This window comes from Macaca fascicularis, chromosome 2 (assembly GCF_037993035.2).
Source record: "Macaca fascicularis isolate 582-1 chromosome 2, T2T-MFA8v1.1".
In the NCBI taxonomy this organism is placed as follows: domain Eukaryota; kingdom Metazoa; phylum Chordata; class Mammalia; order Primates; family Cercopithecidae; genus Macaca; species Macaca fascicularis.
In genome coordinates this window covers 149148822-149170030 of record NC_088376.1, presented here as the reverse complement: position 1 = coordinate 149170030, position 21209 = coordinate 149148822, and the positions used below count along the sequence as shown (strand labels likewise).

General features: G+C 47.9%; 1 protein-coding gene across 2 annotated transcripts in view; it reads right to left on the bottom strand.

Annotated features, from left to right (window-relative positions):
• SLC6A11 (solute carrier family 6 member 11) overlaps nucleotides 1–21209 on the bottom strand; it is a 124945-nt gene that overhangs the window by 92528 nt on the left and 11208 nt on the right. Inside the window, exons 5-6 of one of the 2 annotated variants that reach the window (XM_074033775.1) lie at nucleotides 7090–7144; nucleotides 3670–3802 (exon numbers count right to left, since the gene is read on the bottom strand). In XM_074033775.1, the coding sequence (XP_073889876.1) occupies nucleotides 3670–3802; nucleotides 7090–7144 (188 nt within the window). The remainder of the gene's footprint in view (nucleotides 1–3669; nucleotides 3803–7089; nucleotides 7145–21209) is intronic. The other variant, XM_005547816.5, reaches the window with a different exon arrangement.

The following is a 21209-nucleotide window of genomic DNA, read 5'->3' as shown; positions in this document are numbered from 1 at the left end:
AGGGAACACAAAGCTAGTCGCAGCTGGACAATAGCTGGGAGATGGGTTTCTTCCTATTCGAACAGCCTCGTGAAAAAGGATCTGGCTAGGTTCCCACAGGCCAGGGGCAGGGGTGACCTCTGCCCACTTGGGAAGTTTCAAATGACCCCATGTTTTATTTTTAGCTGTTTTTGTACAGAACACAAAAAAACCTTTGGGTGCTGGGCTCGTCTCCAAAGTGAAGCAAGTCGTAAACAGGAACAAAAGTGCCAGATCCTCCCCTGAAAAGCCTACCTATCAATTCACGGACTCGGGGTTTCTCTAAACTTTCAGATGTGCCCCCACAGAACCTCATCATTCATAACAAGCTGGGAAACTGGGGACCAGGCTGTCACTCCTGGCCTGATACTTATTCACTATGTGACCTCAGGCAAGCCCTTCCACTCTCTGAGCCTCAGTTTCTTCATCCATAAAATAAGGGCAGAGGTGAACCAAACCATTTCTAAGGATTCTTACAGCTCCAGCAAACTGCATCTCATCCAGGATACTAATGCTGGCCTTGGGCACAGGACACTTGGAGGAGAAACCCAGTCTTCAGGAAAATACTTACTTGGCTCATCTGGTTTCAGCATTTCCCTTAAAAGCACCATTTAGAAAGAGCTGCAGCCAATAATCCTTGAGCACCTACTATGTGCTATCTCATTAAATACCTCTTCATAACCAGTCCATAAGAAAATCACCATAGTCCCCCCATCACAGATGACAGGTATGACAGTATATCCAGGACATGGACTGCATGGTCCCCAATGCTGGAAGTTAATCCCAGTCTTCTGCTTCCTACTGGAGGGTCCTTGAGCAAATTATTGATCCCTCCATGCCTCAGTTTCCTCATCTGTAAAATGGGGATAACGACAGCCCCCATCTCATGGGGCTGTTCAAAGCCTAAATGGAGTAGGCATGAGAAGCACAAAGGAAGCACTCATAAATATTAACCATTACTACTGATAATTATCATGCTGCCATCACTACCACTCCTACCAGAGATGAGAAAAATGAGGTTCAGGGAAGATGTGTGAAAAGACACCACTCAAAACAACACAATGTTCTACATCTTAATTGAGAGTCCAGGGGGAGGCAAGGAGGGAGTTGCCTGGGGTCAGTGTTGAAGCAGGGTCACTATGCAACGATGGCCAGGCTGCCCACCCTCCCTTAGCCCCAGGTACTCCACTGGTAAGGTAGAGGCAGCAGCCCGCCAGGCTGTGAGGATCTGTAGCTCTTGCAAGATGCCAGGGAGTGGAAAGCAGTGGATAAGTGTTCACTCCCTTGCCTTCCCCATAAGCCTCTTGTGAAATCTCTGAGATCCTAGCTGTCGGCCCTTCGTCGAACTCAGTTCTTTGCATTAGAATTCTCCAGCGCTCAGACTTAATTGCCCAGTCAGCAGCAAAGGGCCCCACTACCGGACTGAGTCTTCTCCTGCTGGCTAAGCGAAACCGCACTGCTGCAGCCCACAGTCTGGGGCCTGCAGCTCAAGGCCATATGAGGTCCTGGAACAGTCCAACCATATCTATACACAAGCCTCGTGCAGGCAACCTTTCCTGCACCCACGCACAGCCGCCATCCCGCCAAGCCCCACAGGCCTCTGTGTCAACTCCCAAGAGGTGGTAACCATAGCAGAATTAGTAATAATACCAACCATGATACCTCCTCCCTTCTCTTCACGGTTCATGAAGCACTTTCATATATTGTCTGGGTAGGGTAGAGGCTGTGTTTTATTCATCTTTAGAAACCTGCTGAATAATGCTAAGTATATAGTAAATACTCAGAAACAACGACTTGAATTATCTTTATAATGAGATTTTTAAAGATTGCCACTTAGTCAGCATTTACTATTAGTTACTCTCTCTGTTGAGCATGGGCCATACTCAACTCTCCTTGCATTTCATCCTCACAACCACCTCATGTGGTGGTAAGCTCACTTATCAATCACATCTTACAGAAGAGGAAACTGAGGCTCAGAGAAGTGGAGCGACATGCCCAAGGTCACGACTAGAGAGTGACAGACCTGGGGTTTGAATCCTTACTCTTATACCCTCCAGCTTTTTTCCTGGAAGAGGCAGCAAGGAAGACGATGGGAGACTGTGTGTGGAGTCTGAAGAAGTAGATCGATAATGACACAGTTTTATAGTTGGAAAAAGAAAAATCCTATTTTCTTCATGATACAAACTACAAAAAGCAAATATAAGCAAAATCACCTTGGCTGCAGGGACATGAGAATCTCTGCTCTACTTTCTGCAGTCCCTCTGCATCTGTGTGACTGTTTTAAGTGCACCCTCAGCTTCCAGATAGCCCGTAGCACGGAACACCTTGGCTTCCTTCCTGCAGATCCGCCCACCTCAAACATTCTAGCAGTTTCTTCTTCATCCTACCCACCACTCTGGGAGCTGAGGGGAACATCTTTTGGAAAAGGGCCCAGAATTGTTAAGTTCCTGTTTCCCTGGAGGTTTTATCTCCAGCAGCAGCCCCAGCCAAGTACTTAGAGTTTATGAGCAATGGCCTATGGGAAGGAGGCAGGCAAGGAGGGATGTGGTCAGTGCAACCCAGGCATAAGAGATGCTTCATTTCCCCCTTTTTTGTAAGAAAAAAATGAATAGCAAAATGAGGAAACCATTGGCATCGACACTCAGCCACAGGATTGGGGGCGATAGGGAATGGTGGGGACTGTGGCCAACCAGAGCTCCCTGGAAGGAGGTGGCAGCTGCTCAGTTCAAACACATGCCGCTGTGTGGGCAGGCAAGTCCAGGGTTGCCAAATCTTACTTTCCAAGGGATGCCAGAATCAGATTTTTTTTTTCCACATGAAATATCCTGATTTTTAAATGTTGTCAACGAATTCTTCCCCTCCCCGCCTTTTTAAAGTAAACACAGAAGTGAGTTGGATTTGGCTGCAAGTTTCTAACCTCTGTACTGATCCTTGCAGTGCACAGCATTTTCACTCCCCAAATGTCCCCATGGTCCCCTCTGCTTCCCAGCCCCTGTGCAGTAGGTGACACTGTGTCTCAGGTAGGTGACACCGTGTCTCAGGTTCTGGCCAACAGCCTGTGAGTGGAAGAGCCACGTGTAACTCCCAGACCATGGCAGTTAAAAGCTAGCCTCCTCCAGTTTCTCTTCCCTGGTGAGGCGGCAACCCGGGAGACTGCATGGTGCAGGTGACACAGCAAGGCTGCAAGATGAAGCAGTTTCTCTTTCCTCCAGACTCCAGGTGAGGGAGGAATACACCCCTGAGATCTTGGGGTCTGTCAGTGGAGGCAGCCAGCATCACCTGCCCTCATGCACACCTAGAACCCCTGTCTTCATTACCAAAGAATCCTTGTAGTAGGTCAGCATTTCCCAATTTTCAAAGCACTTTAACCCTCTTACCTTGTATAACTCTCAACTCAATAAGACAGACAGGGCAAGGCTTTATAATTTCATAGATGCGCAAACTGAGGCTCAGAAGGTAAAATTGAACTGTCCTAACGTGGGCGGCCAATAAGTGCTGAGGGTGGGTAGAGCTCACTCTGGTCCAGTGTTCCTCCCGCCTCCCAACTTAAGTGCTAGCCTCTGCAACATGAACTCCCCATTATTCTCTGGGTCATCTGTGAGCTCATGCCTTCCCCTGCCACGATTAGCTGCTTGAAGATTGACCTCTTACCTTTCCTGTAGACTTGGTCCCCTTCCAGATACAGAAGTAACAGATGGTCCAGGCTGCCAGGAGACACAAGGCCAGCTCCCAGCGAAGGTTCCCGATGTGCTCGATCCCATCGGAGATGGCCAAGACCCGGCGCCTGCAGAAGGTAGGGTGGAGAGTCACTGGGGCTGGGGCTGGGGCTGGGGCTGGCTCATCTTCAGCAAAGCTAGTGCTGCAGAGGAGCAGGGATTGGCCCATGTGCTCATTCACCCACGTCCACCATGGGCCAAATGTCTCCTCTGGGGAGGACATGGGGCCTCCGAGAGGAACAAGACGCTGCCCTCTGGACCTTGGATCATGGATTCACTCTCTGGGGAAAAAGACAGGCAAGTCTACAAATGTAGTACAAGAACAGCATGGAAAGGGCTCCGATGGAGGATGCATCCAGCCTACCTTGGGGTTCCCAGGAGATCATATTACCAGCCATAAATATCCTATATTCCTCCCTGAAGGGAGCCCCTACATCCTGCCCTGACAAACTTGAGGGGGGCCATAGGACTTGCTTTGACCATTGTTTGACCAACAATAAAACACGTGCCATTTCAGATAGAAGCTTCCAGAGACTGGGGGTATGGTTCTCCATCATCTCTTCTCCCTAACTCTGCTGTCATTACAGAAGCATGTGTCAAGAAGAGCCTTGAAAAACCTGAGTTCCTGAGTGACCATCTGCTACTGTGTCAGAGACATAGTCTGAGCAGGAAATAACTTTGTTGCTTGAAGCTGCTGAGCTCTTTGGGGACATTTGTTACTGCAGCATAACCCAACATATCCTGACTGCTACAGCGGGTCAGGGAGAGCTTCCTGAAAGAAGTGATATGTGAGCCAAATTGTGAAAGGTAAGTGGAATTTGGTCAGAAGAAGAAGGAAGTGGAGATGGTTTTAGGTGGAAGGAACGGCATGACCAGAAGTAGAGGATGGTGTGCTTTGGGAACAGCAAGCTGGGGTGCAGGGATCAGAAGGAAACAGCAGGAAAGGTAAGCAGAGGTGGTACCAGGGGGAGCCTTGACTATCATGCCAAAGTGTAGAGGCTTCCCAGAGGGCCCAGGCCACAGGACAGGGAAGACTCTGGGTGAGCTAAGCTAATGCCACCAGGCTCACTTCCCTCAGAACCCATCAATTCTTCAGAGTTGACGCAGGCCTGGCTCTCAGAGCCCATGCCTGGGGTTTGTGTTCCTTTAAAGTCAAACTCGCCACGCTCCATATTGTGCAGAACTATGGCACCAACACAAACCCCCTCTCCAAGCTTGCTCCACGAATCCCATTCCGGCTGCCAAACCAACCCCCACCAGACCAAGCCAGTCGCCTCGGCACTCTGGGAACGTCCTTTGAGAAAGGAGCTCCCATCCCACCAAGCATGAAAGCCACCCTCAGTGTCTGTCTCCCTGGGAATCCGCTCAGGGCCTGATTCTGCATTAATTACTCAATGACACCAATTAGCACTGGTCTACAGGCTCCCTCCAGCCCCAGCCCCGCCAGAGAAATCAGGCAGGCCCCCAAACAAAATCAGACTGTGTGCAGTCATAGATTTACTCAAAAGGAAATCAGCTTTCATACCCTTAGCCAGGAGAAGTGGGAACATCCACTGAAATACAATACACATTTACTGAGCACCTACTAAGTGCCAGGCACTATATCAGACCCTAGGATAAAAAAGATAAGCATCATATGGCCCTTGCTCTCTACTAGAATAAGGTGGACCAAAAAAAGGTCCCAGTTATTTATGAAGGAAAGGAGGCAGCCATTTAATTATAATAACAATTGTTATTTTATTTGCTTCTTATGTCTTAGCAGTCTCTGGCTTTAATTCATTTTAAAACTACAGGCCTTATTAAATGAGGCCTTTAAGAGAATCTACGAGTATAACAGAGTAGCATGTCCCCGAGCATGATCCCTGGGCATGATCCCTGATCCCAAAGGTTTGCCAGAAGTACAAACCTTTCTGCACCCCCACAGACCCACTGGGTCCCAACCTTTGCAAAGTGGCTCCCAGGGAGCTACACTTTGTGATTTCCCCTAGGAGTTCTCATACACAGTAAGGCTTGAGCACTACAGAAGAAGAGTTTTTGGTAATGAAGGTGTGATCTCCAAATGCCACCCGAATCATTTTTAAACTTTTTTTTTTTGGAGGGAGGAGGAGAGGGGTTTGAGGGAGGAAGTCATGGATCCCTTGAGAAGTTACCGAAGGGATGGACTTTCTCCCCAGGGAAACACACTGGCTCCCAAAATGCTGCAGGAATTTCAGGGTACCTACTGGCTCTCCTTTGCCCAGATTAAGAGCTGTGTGGGCTTACCCTGCCTTACACACGGCCACCCAAAGCATCCCCAATGCCCATCAGCTGGTGAACTACAAGGGACAACCCAGAGCTGGAAGGAATCAGGGCTGCTGCTGACAGAAACAGCCCAGGTGTACTCTGCACCAGCCCACTCGAGATGCTGAGCTTGTCACTGGAGGAACACACGAGGTCCCTACTGAGCCGGGGTGTATGCACGCGTATGCACATGCACACATGCATGTACACACACACACACACATACACACACACACACACACACACACACATACACGTACACACACATGTGCCTTCTTGTTGAAGTAGTTGTTTTCTGAACCTGGGACCTGAAAACTGGAACCCACATGGGGACAGAGGGAGAAAGCGGGGCAGGCCCGCCAGGCACAAGCTGGCTCAGATCCCCTCTCTTCCACAATGTGGATGCTGCAAACTTTTGAGTCATGCAGCCTGCTCCGGCACCCTCTCGCTTAATTGAACAATCTAATTCCCAGAATGGGAAGCAGATTACTAAAAGCTACGGAGGATGAATTGCTCTTTTGTTTTACCAGACACTGTTTGAAAACATCCTCAAACTATTTTCCTCAGGTTTTACCAACGCTGACTTTAACTAGGAATGGACCTTTGGTTTCTAAAGGAAAGGGGGCTCGGGGGCCAGGTTCTCAGCCTGTAGGGCAGTGGGGTTGTTTTGAAACCCACAAGGGCAGCCTTTGAGAGGATGGGGGCTGGGGCACTCAACTCCGGAGACTTGGAGAAGGCACAGCTCTTCCTGGGAAAAAGCTTTCTTAATGACCCTCCCCCATGAAATGCTGGGACAGAAGAAAGGTCTGAATAAGGAAGAGTTTGCTGCCAACACCCTGGCCAAAAAGGACCCAGAGACAGACCTCCCCCGACACTGTTAAGGGAGCAGGAAATGCTGAAGCCTAGATGGGTCTCTGCAGAGGGATCCGTTTACATGAGTAATATTTAGTGTGTACCTACTATGCGCCAGGCCCTACAGCAGATTCTTCACGAAGCACCCTTTTCAGGCCATAGTAGAGTAGTATATCTGGAGCTTTCCACCCAGAAGCTGCTCAAATCCCAGCCCTCTCCTTACCAGCTGCTCCACCTCGGGGAAGCGGCATCACCTCTCTGAGTCTCAGCTTCCTCATCTGTAAAATGGGAATAATGATACCTACCTTCAATGGCTTTTCAAGCATGAATGCATCTAACCCTCCCCCACAGTCCTTGAGATGAGCACAGTTATCATCACCATTTCAAAGACAGCGAACCTGAGGTGTAGAGAGGCGAAGTAACTTGCCCAAACTCACATCCTCAGCAAGAAACAGAGCTTGGATTTGAGCCCCGGGATCTTGGCTCCAGAGCCCACACTTTCAGCCTTGATTCCTCCATAACCCTAGCATCACCCACCACTTTCCTTTCTTAACAAATTAAAGCTACAGTAAATGCACACCCCAAAGCTGTCTTACATGTCTTTGTGTACTAGGAGAGAGGAGTATATGGAACATGGCATTCACACATTCAGTAATTTATTTAAACAATACTTACGAAAGCATCATCGGTGTGCCAGACACGGAGCTAAGCCTGGGGGTCTTTAAAGAGCCTGTGGTCTAGTGGAGAAAGCAGATAAGGAAACAGCAGCACATGGAGAGGGTGGGCACAGAGAAAGGTGGGGGAAGCTCCCAGGCACAGCAGGAGACCCTTGTGGGGATCAGTATCAGAGTGGGGGTTTGGGGGTCCTGAAGGTTAGGAGGAAAGTTAGCAAAGAAGAGGGGGCATATGCAGGAGAAAGGCCCCCAAGGGTAAAAGCCAGGAGGCTGGGAAGAACACCACAAGGCCAAAGAAGGGCACGGTGGGCTAGGTGAGTGCAGCTTGGGCTGGGTGAGAAGTAGGGTGAGGAGGCGGCCACATGGGGAGCAGGGGCTAGACTGTGAGCCTTGCTGAGGGGCCAGGGCTTCTTCCTGCGGGTGACAGAAGCCTAGGGAAGTGTTCAACAGTGGTGAGACCCCATCAGATGTGCGTTTTAGAACACTGTGGCTGTCATGGGAAGAATGAACGGTCAGGGTGGGGCAGAGGAGTTTGCCTCCATTTGAGCAAGCAATAGGGAAGGGAATAGTACTAGAGAGGAATGGGTGGCTGGAGAGCAGCAGAGGAACAAGGTGACTGCCTGGGGCAGCCAGCGGCAGGAAAGAGCCAGGGCTAGGCTGACACCAGGTTCACACCACGGATCCTTGGATGGGTAGGGTGGGTCTTTAGGCTGAGCAGGAGTGAAGTGGTGCTTGGAACAGAGGAAGAGATGATGGCCAATCATTCTTTTAGATAAGATGATGTGGAGCTGTTGGCAAGACACTCAGGTTGCTGCAATGCCCAGAGGCTACTGGGTCTCTGAATGCCACCCAGAAATGACATGCAGACAGGGAATTCATACCTGAGCCCTCAGCCTTCAGAGTATCGCGGGAGAGCAGAGAAGGGGGAAGATGGGGCCTACAACCAAGCCCCCAGAACCCCAACATCTTAAGGCAGCAAAGGGAAGGGAGTAGCCCTTGGAGAAGCAGGGAAGGAGTGGGCAGAAAGTCAGGGGAGCAATCCAAGGAGGGGGTATCCTCAAGGCAGAGGAAGGGGCATCTCCAGCAGGCAAGTAGCCGACCTGCAAAGGCTGCAGGCCAGCCTTGTGGGAGGGCAATACCTGCGGGACTTGGGACCAGGAGTGGGGAGGCCCGGAGAGCCACTGTTTGATCTTAGAGTAGACTGGGTCGGGGGCAGATGAGAGGTGAGACCCTGAGCCACGTGGGTCCTTCAGGAAGTTTAGCTCCGATGAGTTAGGGAGAGGTGGCAGCAGCTAAAGGGGCCACAGGGTACAAGGGTTGTTTGATCCACATTTGTTTTGCTTTCAGGTTGGTGTAACTGGGCTAATTCACCAGAAAGATATGGAAGAAGGGAGAAATTTCAGAAACAGGAGGGAACAGGGGATAAGAGAGGAGGAGAAGAAGTGAAGGCCCTTAAGATGGTGGAAGGCAGAAAATCCATAGATGGAGGTGTTAGGCCAGCCAGGCATGGAGATGTCCTTTCTACTCAACAAGAGGGAAGGAGTGGGGGAAGCTAAGAGGGTGGCTCAAAAGCAAACTACATCCTTCCTTATTAAGAGACTTGGAGGAAGGAGCGGAACTGGGAGGAGATGGCAGTGGTGAGTACTGTGCTCAGCACCACCTGACACCCTCCCCCATCTCGCTTCATTCAGTCTTCATGGCAACACCACTGCTGGGGCATGATTATATCCATTTCATGGATGAGGAAGCTCAGGGAGGTGAAGCAACTTGCCCAAATTGAGTCTTTTTTTTTCTTTTGAGACAGAGTCTCACTCTATAGCCCAGGCTAGAGTGCAGTGGTACAATCTTGGCTCGCTGCAACGTCCACCACCCGGGTTCAAGTGATTCTCCTGCCTCAGCCTCCTGAGTAGCTAGGACTACAGGTGCCTGCCACCATGCCTGCCTAATTTTTGTATTTTTAATAAAGACAGGATTTCACCATATTGGCCAGGCTTGTCTTGAACTCCTGACCTCAAGTGATCCTCCTATCCTGACTTCCCAAAGTACTGGGATGACAAGTGTGAGCCAACCATGCCCTGCCCCAGACTGAGAGTTGAAACCAAGTTCTTCTGATGCCAAGAACTTCTGGCTACACCAGAAAGTGAGCCCAAGGTTGAGAGGGTGTCTCTCACTCAGGCCTTCTCCTGTGCCTGATGGTCAAAGGATAGTGGCTGGAATCCCATGTCTGTTCCCTCTGGGCAGCTCACATACACACAGCTGCTGAGTCTGGAGAGAAGGAAACAGCCTCCCACCTGAAGCTTCTGGCTCCCAGCACAAGGGCTGGTTTGCACGGAGAGCAGAGCTGAAGCAGAACTCCCTCCAGCCTGGCACCCAGGAGGGCCACGTGGGAACAGCTCCCAGACCAGCCTGGGGTGGCCTCATCTTCATGTCGCGCACGGAGCCGGCAAACAGATCACCTTTCTTTAACCTGCCACCGACGAAAGTGCTGCCAGGGCCCTGGAGACCGCCCTAAAAGCTGGCGCTGAGGGGCTGAGCTATAAATAGCCCTGCTGGTCTCCCAAAGCAACAAACACACAAACCAAAAAAGGCCCATCACCAAAACAAATGTGCTTTCCTGGCCCCCGCCGGGGAGCTGGCCGCTGCCTTGGGGAGTCTGCTCTCACTTCTCCAGGAAGAAAGAAGTACAGTCCCCTGCACTCTCCACATTCACGGGGGACTCCGACAGAGTCCACAGCAGGGGCCCCTAAACCAAGCCAGGGACTCAGCCAGGCCTCCTCTGCAGGAATTTCAGGCCTCTGCATCACACACTCATTCAGTCCACGCTACAGTGATGAATAAGCAGGCTGTTCCACCTTAGGGAACTTACTGTCCAGGGGTATAAAGGTATCAACAAGGATAGTTACAGCTTGCATTTCGCACCTGCTCACCATGCCATGTGTAAAATCTGATCTGACCTTCTCTGCATCTTCTCAGGTGAGGACAGCTATTATTCCCACTCTACAGATAAGGAAAGTGTGGCTCAGGCAGGTGACATGCCCAGAAAGTGGGGACAGATCTTGAAGCCATATCGGTTCAATGTCAGAGGTAGAGCTCAGAATCACTACCCTGTCTTGGGAAAGATGGGGAATTGTGTGATTATGGGTGTCAGTGGAGCCAGGACCCTGGGGAGCCAGGGAGTACAATCAGGGACCAACATAGGCCTAAGGGGTCTGGAGCTACCTCTCCAATTCCCTCTGTCCCTGCAAAATCCTACTCTTTGTCCACACACCAGACTCCATCAGTCCCCAAACATCCTGCACTTCCTCACATTGCAGCATTCACTCCCATGATTCCCTCAGCTGGGAACATCCTTCCCAATTCTCCCCAGCTATCTATATTCTAACCATCCTTCAAGCACCAGCTCAAATAACACTAAGCCTCACAAGTGCTTCCTTGGTCCCCACCCCAACCCCAGGACCAGCCCCTTCTGCCATTCACGCTAAGCAAATGAGCACCTCACTGTGTACCAGGGACTTCTAGGCCAGAGCTCAGCAAGCTTTTTCTGTAAAGGGCAAGGCATACAGTCTCTGTCCGAACTATTCTCTATTCCTGCAGGGTGAAAGCAACCACAGGTCATTTGTAAATGAATGGGTGTGGCTTTCTTCCAATAAAACTTTATTTACAAAAACAGGCAGCAGCTGAGATTTGGCCAGTAGTTTGCTGACCCCTGTCCTAGGCTAATGCTTCCCAAAGAACACTAATCCTCCAATGTCCTGAGTTCCCAGGTCAGGCTGGGCTCTCATTTGAGAAACTACTGCACACTAGAGTTTCTTAGAGATGTTCATTGCTTAGCAGAATATTAAAGGCTCTGAGAAGTCCTGAAACAACATTTGCATAGCTTTATCTAACTCAGTGTTTCTCAAATTTATTGAGAAGTGTTCCTCATTGAAATGAAAATTAAAACCACAAGACATACCACTTCACACCTACTAGGATAGCTATAATCAAAAAGTCAGACAACAACAAATGTTGGTGAAGATGTGAAGAAATGGAACCCTGATATATTACTGGTGGGAATGCAAAATAGTTCAGCCACTTTGGAAAGCAGTTTGGCATTTTCTTAAAAAGTTAAACACAAAACCCAGCAATTTCACTCCTGGATATAAGCCCAAGAGAATAAACATATGTTCAAACAAAAATTTGTACACAAATGTTCATGGCAGCATTTTTCGTAATAGCCCAAGGTAGAAACAATCCAAATGTTCATCAACTGATGAATGGATACACAAAATATGGTCTATCCATGCAACAGTATTTCATATAGCTACAAAAAGGAATGAAGTACTGATTCATGCTACAACATAGATAAACCTTGAAAGTGTTATGCTACACGAAAGAAACCAATCACGAAAGACCACAAGTTGTATGGTTCCATTTATATGCAATGTCTGAACAAGGCAAATTCACAGAGATTTAAAAAAAAAAAAAATAGCTGAGTGTTGCTTGGAACTGGGAATGGAGATTAATGGTGAATGGGCAGAGAGCTCTTTTTCGGGGGATAGAAACATTTTAAACTTGTATTGTGGTGTGGGCTTCACACTTGGTAAATTTACTCAAAACTGTGCACTTAAGAGGAGTGCATTTTATGGCATGTAAACTACAATAAACTTTCTGAAAAGTTAAGAAGGAAGGGCTCCCCTCTCCCATCCCTGTTTCTGCTTTTCCAAAGCAATACTTCCTAACATCCTGGAGAACACACACTTGGGAAGGCGTGTCAGGCGCTTTCGTGTGTTATCTTGCACACCCATTGTTCAGAGGAAACTCAGGCTCCACAGAAATAGCTACCTTGTCCAAGATCACAAAACCGGTAGGTAGCAGAGCCTGGTCTTGAACCTGTCCCTTGATCCCAAGTTTAATGCGTGTGCTGCCCCTCTGTGGCTGGAGGGTGAGACTGAGAGCAGCAGGAGGGAGTGCAGGGAGGAGAGTGAATCTAGAAGTGGGGACTTTCCAGAGGAGCAGGAACCCAGGGAAATGCCTCAAAACTTAGGCCTCACAGGGAGAAGTGAGCAGAGGTCCTGAAGGTCAGGAGGCAGAGTGCATAAGGGGAAGGTGAGAGACGGAGGAGCTGCTGCAGCTGTGAGGAATCCACCACAGGGTATAACGCAGCCATTCTCACTTGCAGAACGTGGATCCCACGTGGCAGGAAGGGCCTCCCCCACCCCATGGCTGGGGTCCGGGTCCTCAGATTCCTGCCCCTTATTCCTCCTCCCAGGACTCAAGCAGCTCAAAAATGCTGTCCAGGTCACGGCTGCCCCACAGGTTCCCCACACGTGCCCAAGGGGAAGCAAATCTGCATTCAGGAGCATCCAGAAGCTCAAAGCTGGCCCACCTGTGCCCTGGCCCCTCCGAAGTGGTCTGCATTAAGGATTGCAAGAAGCCACTGTGTGCCCTGGATGAGTGGTGGCCAGGATAGGCATGAGAGCATCAGCAGCAGCCCTGCACAAGGAGGTCAGAGCAGGGAGTGGATGTCTGGTCCCAGTCTGGGCGCATCCCACTGGGAGACCACAGGTGGTCACCTGTTTTTGGAATGTCACTTCATCCACCTCAGCTCTAAAATGAAAGTGAGGATGGGAGGTCTGTGGAAGGGGACTGGATTGTGAGGAGTTACCGCTGACCGGCAATGTCACACTGTCCACAGCTCACTTCACGCCAACTGCACTTTTAAGTGCTATCTATTTACACCCGTTCTACAGAGAAGGAATCTTGAGCTTTGGCATTACCTGCTCAGGGTCCCAATTCCTAAATGAAAAGGACACGTTGCCCCAGCTCTGGTGCTTCTCCCCCATCCTGCATGTCTTCCATCTGCCCCTTAGTGAGAAGAGTGCAAAGCACAAGCAAGGGATGTGTGTGTTTGGGTGTGCATGTGTGACCCTGGAGAGTTTTATATACTTCCTCATTGTTTTATTAAAAACAACCTAGTCAAGTTATTCTGCTCCTGACCCTGAATTAAATCATTCACTCATCAGTGCCTTGTGCCACTGGCTGGAGGGCCACATATCACACACTAGAGGCCAGCATCAGTTGACAAATTCCTCATGAGTTTCTTCCTTCGTCCCTTCCTCCCTTTTCCTATCAAATATATTCCCCATCTGCTGAAAAACAAAGAACAAAAAAACAAACAACAAAAAAAACTTCTTTCCAGAGCCTGAATCCATGGGGCTGCAGAGAGGCAGCATACAGCAGTCCAACTCTGCACCTGGGATAAAGCAGGCAGCTGACCATATTTCACACACAGGAAGAAGCCTGGAACGGCGGAGAGATGCAGGTGGCTGGGTTTCAGACCAGCTTGGGTTCTGGCTCACCATGAGAGGCATTTTGGTCAGGTCCCTTAGTATCTCACGTCCTCAGAATCCCCCGTGTGAGATGAGAACTCAGATACTGATACCACATCATTTATAACCTGGGTGGATGGGTTAAATGAGGTCATGTGCTTAGAGGGCCCTGTGCAGGGCCAGGGTATACAGTAGGTGCTTAGTAACCAAATGTGACTTCCTTTTCTCTACTGCACCCATTAGGATGTAGAAAGAACCTCATACAAAACTCTTGCAGTTTAGTAAGTTGCTGCTTCCTGTTCTATACTGTAAGACATCTAGTGTGAAAAATACAAATACCCATCTGGCTAAATTTACACACAAATATGTTTACTGTAATGATCAAGAACTAATAATAACAGGCGACCACAGCTATTCAGTATTTATTAAGCCCAATTACTACTAGTAGTGCTATAACAACAATTATTCCCATTTTGCAGACAAAGACAGTGAATTGCAGAGAGATTTAAGCAACAAGTGGAAGCAGCAGGATTCAAATTCTTGCTTTCTGGCGCCAAAGCCCAAGTCTCTAGGTCCCCACACCACACCACAGCACGGCACAGCACTTTTAAATAGCGTTTCAACAACTGTGCATACAAGCAGAACCTTGATCCTTGGCTGAAGGGCTTTCAGTATAGTATTCGGATGGTGTCATCACTAGAAGCATTAATTGGTCCTTCTGGGGAGGTGTTCTGGGCAAGAGGCCATCCCTGGCATTGATGGTTTAAGGCAAACAGACCTTGGGTTCTCCCTCAGGCCTCCACCCCTTACGCTTAATTGGCAGTGGGCCAGGCTTGGTGCCTCATGCCTGTAATCCCAGCACTTTGGGAGGCCAAGGTGGGTGGATTATCTGACGTCAGGAGTTTGAGACCAGCCTGGCCAACATGGTGAAACCCCAACTCTACTAAAAATACAAACATAGCTAGGTGTGGTGGCGAGTGCCTGTAACCCCAGCTACGTGGGAGGTTGAGGTGGGAGAATTGGTTGAACCCAGGAGGTGGAGGTTGCAGTGAGCTGAGATCGCACCATTGCACTCCAGGCTGGGCAACAAGAGCGAAACTCTGTCTCAAGAAAAAAAAAAAAAAAAAAAAAAAAAAAAAAACCTTAATTGGCAGTGGAGAAGTGCTTCTTGGTGCCTGGCAGATAGGGGTCCTGGCTCTTGCTTCAGGGATGGCCACCAGGGTGGGTCTGGCTGGGGACAAGGGAGTGAAATTGCAGACTTGGCATGCCCCTCCCTACTTCAGCAGCTTGGAAACCCAAATCCTGTTGTATGCTGTATTTTCTTCTTTTACTTAAACCTACTTCCTACATTTTCTACAAAAAAGGACACAGATCACTTTTGCACTAAAGAAATCAAATGTCCACTGGAAAACCTGTTTCTATGAAAGGGAACCGACGGAAGAGGAGAATTAAATTTCTGAACCTGGGAACTTGTATGCTTTGACAGACAGGGCAAAAAGGAGAGTAAGACGAGTGGTACCACGAGTACAGGGAAATATGGGCAGGAGGAGACTCAACTGTGAACAGAGTTCTCTCTTAGGGAAAAGGGCTAGGGGAGACACATTTATAGGTTATATTTAATCTGACATACAAACGTATCCCATTTATATGTCTATTGTGTTTTCACTGCTTACAACAATAATCACTTTTTTCTTTTTGAGACGGAGTCTCGCTCTGTCGCCCAGGCTGGAGTGCAGTGGTGCGATCTCAGCTCACTGCAAGCTCCGCCTCCCGGGTTCACACCATTCTCCTGCCTCAGCCTCCTGAGTGGCTGGGACTACAGGCGCCCACTACCACCATGCCCGGCTAATATTTTGTATTTTTAGTAGAGACGGGGTTTCACCATGTTAGCCAGGATGGTCTCGATCTCCTGACCTCGTGATCTGCCCGCCTCGGCCTCCCAAAGTGCTGGGATTACAGGTGTCAGCCACTGCGCCCAGCCAATAATCACCATTTTAACATCAGTTAAATATTCAACAATTAGAATAAGAAGGTCACAACACCCTGTTAGGGCAACAAAGTGTTGATCTGGCTTTGCTTTGGTGAATTGGTGAATCTCCTGAGAGTACTGCATGTGGCCCAAGCCCCCACTCAGCACAAGTCTGGTATGTGTCCTCAATGGGACCTTTTCCTGCTCCCCCAAACCCTAACCAAGGATCCCCAGCGCCTCCCTGGTGGGAAGGAGTAACAACGGCCCTCTCCTTGAGAGAAGAGATCCTCTGTGGGGCAGCTGGTTGGTGGGTTTGGGGCACCAGGGCTGCTTGGGGCCACTAGGAGCCAAGAAGCTGGTTTTGGGTTCTGGGAAATCCCTCAGCGTTTCCAAAATTATGTTTAGTTAATGGTAAAATTGAATTTTTTTTCTTCTGCCTGCATTACAGGCATTAGTTCATTTAAAAAATTAAATTTAATTTTTTAAATGAACTAATATCAAGACAAATGGTAACTAAACAAATAAATACATAAAGATTAACAAGGTGGAAGCTTCTACTAGCTTCTTCTCAACGTCTGCCTACAAACTCCCCTTTGTGTTACAATCTTCCATTCACTGGAAGGAAACAGTAAATGATGAAGCATTCAGAAAGCAAGCTTCATTTTACCTTTCAGGGCTAGATATCTCTGTGGGCCTGTAGGCACATATAGGAGAAAGAAAGAACTACTAGTTTCTTCACAATGTCTGCCTACAAACTACTGTAAATGGGATTTGTTACACAAACAGGAGGGTTCGTTATGATAAATAACAGCTTATTCACTAACCCTGTGGCTCCCATTTTTTAAATTATGAAATCATGTTCCTAGTTTTGTTTCTAATTTAAATAATACAAAAAAGTACAAAGCAAAAAGTAAGCCTCTCTCTATAACCTCACTTGCCCCCGAGTCCCACTCCCGGGTAATCTGTTAATAGTTTCTTATGTATACTTCCAGACATGGTTTATGGTTATAAAGGCATATACAACACATGTATTACATACGATATCATACACAACATTCTACAACTCACCTTTTTCACTTACTGTTAGCTTCTCTGTGTCAACACATTTTCTGCCTAATTCTTTTTTAGCAGTTGTATAATTTTATCTAATTGGTATCATATTTAAGAACATTTTACATGTCCTTTTTAACTATCATATACAGTGCTGCTGAGGACATGCTCAGGTTCTATGTAACTAGCGAGGTCATATCGCGAATAAACTTTCAGAAGTAGGATTTGGGGACAAAACTTATGTGCAGCCCCAGTGCTGCAGGTTATTGCTAAATTGGCTTCTGTTGCTGTTGTTTAGAAAAAAAAATGGGGCCTTGAGAGTTCAGGCAGATTAAGAGCTGCCCATCTGCCTGCATCAGAACAAGTTCGCTGAGGACGCATGAGGTTAGAAGACCTCACAGCAAGTGGGAGGCTATGGAGGAATTAATACATCAGAGAGACCGTTCTCTTACTCCCTTCAGTGTATTCTATGGACAAGCATGGCAAGACTGCTTCTACCCTGTCTTTCCCAACAGTGCAGGGCACCACCACCCAGCTTCCACCTCCGCAGGAAGGAGTCTTAGGTTCCTGCACCTGGACCACATCCATGGCCTCCACCCGCAGCCTGGGGAGGCTGCCTTATCCTCAGGCCTGATTACACAACTCTAAGAATAGAACATTTGCAGGCATCCCACAGAATCACTGCAAACCCTTTAGAAGTGTACAGAGGCCCTTCATGCTCTTCTCCAGGCTCTTTGACTGCCTTGCCATTCCCCAAAGAGCCTCCCACTATGGGGTCACCACCCCCGCTGCTCCCTCGGTCCTGTAGCTCCTGGGACCTCCACACAGCTTGCTCCCTCACTTCTCTCAGTTCCCTGACTGACATGCCACCTCCTCAGAGAAGCCTTCGCTGACCCTCGGACACTTTCTGCCCTCTAACCCTGCTGACTTTTTCTTCAGGAAACTGAACTCAGCTTAATCCAATATTTTCTGCTTATTTGGTTATTGGTGCTCTCAGATCCGTAAGGATGAGTTTTTGTTTTGTTCATGTTGCATTCCAGAACCTGCAATGAGACCTGACATATAGTAGGTGCTCAATAAACACCTGTAAGTGCATAGATGCTCTGGCCCCTGCCTGCTGTTCAGTAAAGTCTACCCTTAGCCCCTAGGATCTAAATGCAGTAGCATTGTGGGTAAAATCCATAAGCTGCAACACACAACTTCAGATCTCTGCGCTCTTGCTTTTTTTATTCTCTCCACCTGGTATGTCACTTACTCACTCCATAGCCAACCACATGAACTTCTATTCATCCTGCAAAACCCAGCTAAAGTATCACCAACTCCATGTAGCCTTCCCCAAAGTCCAGGTATCCAGGTTTCGCCAGCCTCGCTCTGCAAGCCTTCTACAGATATATCTGTTACCTCGTAATTCAAAAACTCTTTTTTTTTTTTTCCTACTTCCCAGCTTCCCCTGCCAGGCTATGCGCTTCTTCAGGGAGAGCCAGTGTCCTCCTCATCTTTCTGGCTACTTATAAGATGTCCAGCACCCAGTATTTACTTAAAAAATGTCAAAAGAACAATTAAGTGAAGAAAAAATGCACTGAGAAAGCTCACCATGCCTACTGTGAGGGGAAAACAAGGCCTTGCTTGATGAGCCTTCTCTAAAGAATCTTAAAAAGAATCCACACAGACTTGTAGAGATCTGGATAAAGTCTCCTGTGTAAAAACAGCTACCATTTATTAGCACTTACCACATGCTAGGAGTTTTGTAAGCATCATCTCATTCCATGCTCTTGACAGCGGGGTGGGTACGTTTACCATATGTCATCCCGTTTTCAGAGGAGCAGACAGAGGCTCTACAGGTTAATCAGGGTCACACACCTGACAGGTGGAAGGGGCAGCTGCTTAAACTGGGCTCTAGAACTTGCCACTAAAATCTGCACTTTAGCTATGGGGTGATGTGTTGGGGGTATGGTGGGGCCAGGTAATCCAAACTAGCAGAACAGGATGTTGCCACACAGCATGCAGTGCTGACCTAGGAAAGGGTCCGAAGGGCACTTCTGATGCTGAATCAGGAGGCAGGAAGGCTATTGTAGGCAAACAGACCAACTGTGCACAGGTCTTGGCAGCTTGGGCCCAACCATGACTCTGTACCTGTAGAGATGGGGCTGGAAGGGACCCTGTGCCTCCAGTAGCCAGAACTAACACAGGTACCCCACTTATGACCCATCAAAGTTCTCAGAATGTGTTAGCCCGGAGAGGTTGGTAAGGCAAGGAACAGAGTTAACCCCATTTCATATATGGGAGAACCAATTGCAAAAATCTATTTACATATTAAAACCTTTCCAAAGAGCTTAAGATGGGCTGGGCTTCCTACAGGAGAAGTCTCATTCATTCAATCTTCATCTCAGCCTTGCAGGTGGGTGTTCAGGTAGGTGTTATCATCATTTCCAATTTACAGATGTGGACACTGAGATCCAAGGGGGTAAGAAACATTCATTCATTCACTCTTCCATTCATTCATTTCAACAAATATTTATTGAGCACCTAGAATGTGCTGGCAAGACAATAATGAACAAAACAGATATCGTCCTTGCCAGCATGGAACTTAAATTCTGATGGAGAAAGACAGAATAATCAAATAAATATACAAGGATTTCAGATAATATAAGAACTATTAAGAAAGAGTGATGGGGCATTAAGAAAGAGTGATGGGGTTGAGAGGGACTGGGGTGCAGATTCCATGGGCATGGTCAAGGAGGGCTCCCCATGTGACACTGACATTTGAATTAAGATTCAATGGTAAGAAGGAGCCAGACACACAGGATCTGGTGAGAAATCTTCTAGCAAAAGGAAAAGCAAAAGCCAAGAGACTGACCCTGGGACAAGGCCCGTATATCCGAATATACAGAAAGAAGGACAGAAAGAAGGCCAGTGTGGAGGAGAGTAATGTGCAGAGGGGAAGACAGGCCTGGGAAAGAGGCAGGGAGTCACCCCAGTCCCACAGAAAGAACCAACCTTCACTCTAGTTCCTCTGATCCCAAATCTCATGTCCAAAGAAAATCAATTAAAATATCCACGTGACTCAAAAATAAACACTAAAAACAAAACTCCTCCAGTGAAGATAAACCAGAAAAATAAGGCCTCATCCTTCTGAATAAATAGAACTGAATACCCTTAGAGCTTAATTTGGGCCCAGCACACAATATGTGCTCAACATGTGCTTGCTGAATGGACGCTGCGCAACAACAATTTTGGTTGTATACATAGCAAGAACGGAGTTGCTCCCCCAACCCTGGACTAACAGGACTTGGAGGCTTGAGAAAGGGAAGTGAAGATGAATCAATGTCCATCTGATGCCACAATATTGGTTATGCACTAAATAGCATTCAATCCCACCAGAGGGTACAGGCTCAAAATTTAGAACTGCAGACACATTTAGATAAATGCACGGATGCCAGATGCATAATGGGTTACTAAGGGAAACGAGGGTGGCCTAATTTTGAAGCCTGACATTAGGAAGACAAGCAGCCCTGGCCCTGTAGGACCCCCCATAAGAGTCAGAATCCAGGACTGATCTAGGGCCCGAGCTTCTCTCATGGGCTAAGCCAGCAAATTTAATTACATCTGAAAAGGGAACTGACACTTCAAGATGGGGGTGGGCAGGCCAGGTGCCCATGGCCAAGGCAAAGCCATGGCCAGATGCAGGCAGAGAAGTAGTGCCCTATAAATGATTTTAAGGTTATCTGTGGGCTTGTCTCACCTCTGCTTCCAGAGACTAGAACCTCATCTTCCATCTTTGCTTCCCCTAAATAAGACACCGTGTCTTTCTTATGTGTACCAGGAGCTCAGATGTTTGTCAAATGAATGAACTATAATAACAGACAGCCTAGGCAGTCTACTTTGAGCAATGTGGCCTTCACTGAACTCCCTGGAGTTGGAGGCAGTATGAAAAGGACAACAGGATCCCATGAAACCAGACACACAAGGAAACAACAAAGAGAGATGAAGAAATGCTTTTGAGGAAGCTTGATCCAATACTTGAAGAGTGCTGTCACACAGAAAAGCAATTAGGTATGCTATATCAAAGCCCCAGAAATCAACTTTTGGCTGAATTTAAGGAAGAACTTATTCCTAGCAAAATGTTTCCCAGACTGCATTTAGCGGAATGCGAGCATTCAGGGAGTGGAGTACACTGGGGCAGGGTCAGAGAGAGGGAAGGGATTCTAATTTAGTCCATAGGAAAATAAGTTTGGGAATTTGGGTTCAGCAAAGGTAAATGGATATTCTCACTGAAGGACACAGCTTTCATCCCTTCTCAAACTTAGATGGCTCAAAAGCTTTTCATAGGATGATATGA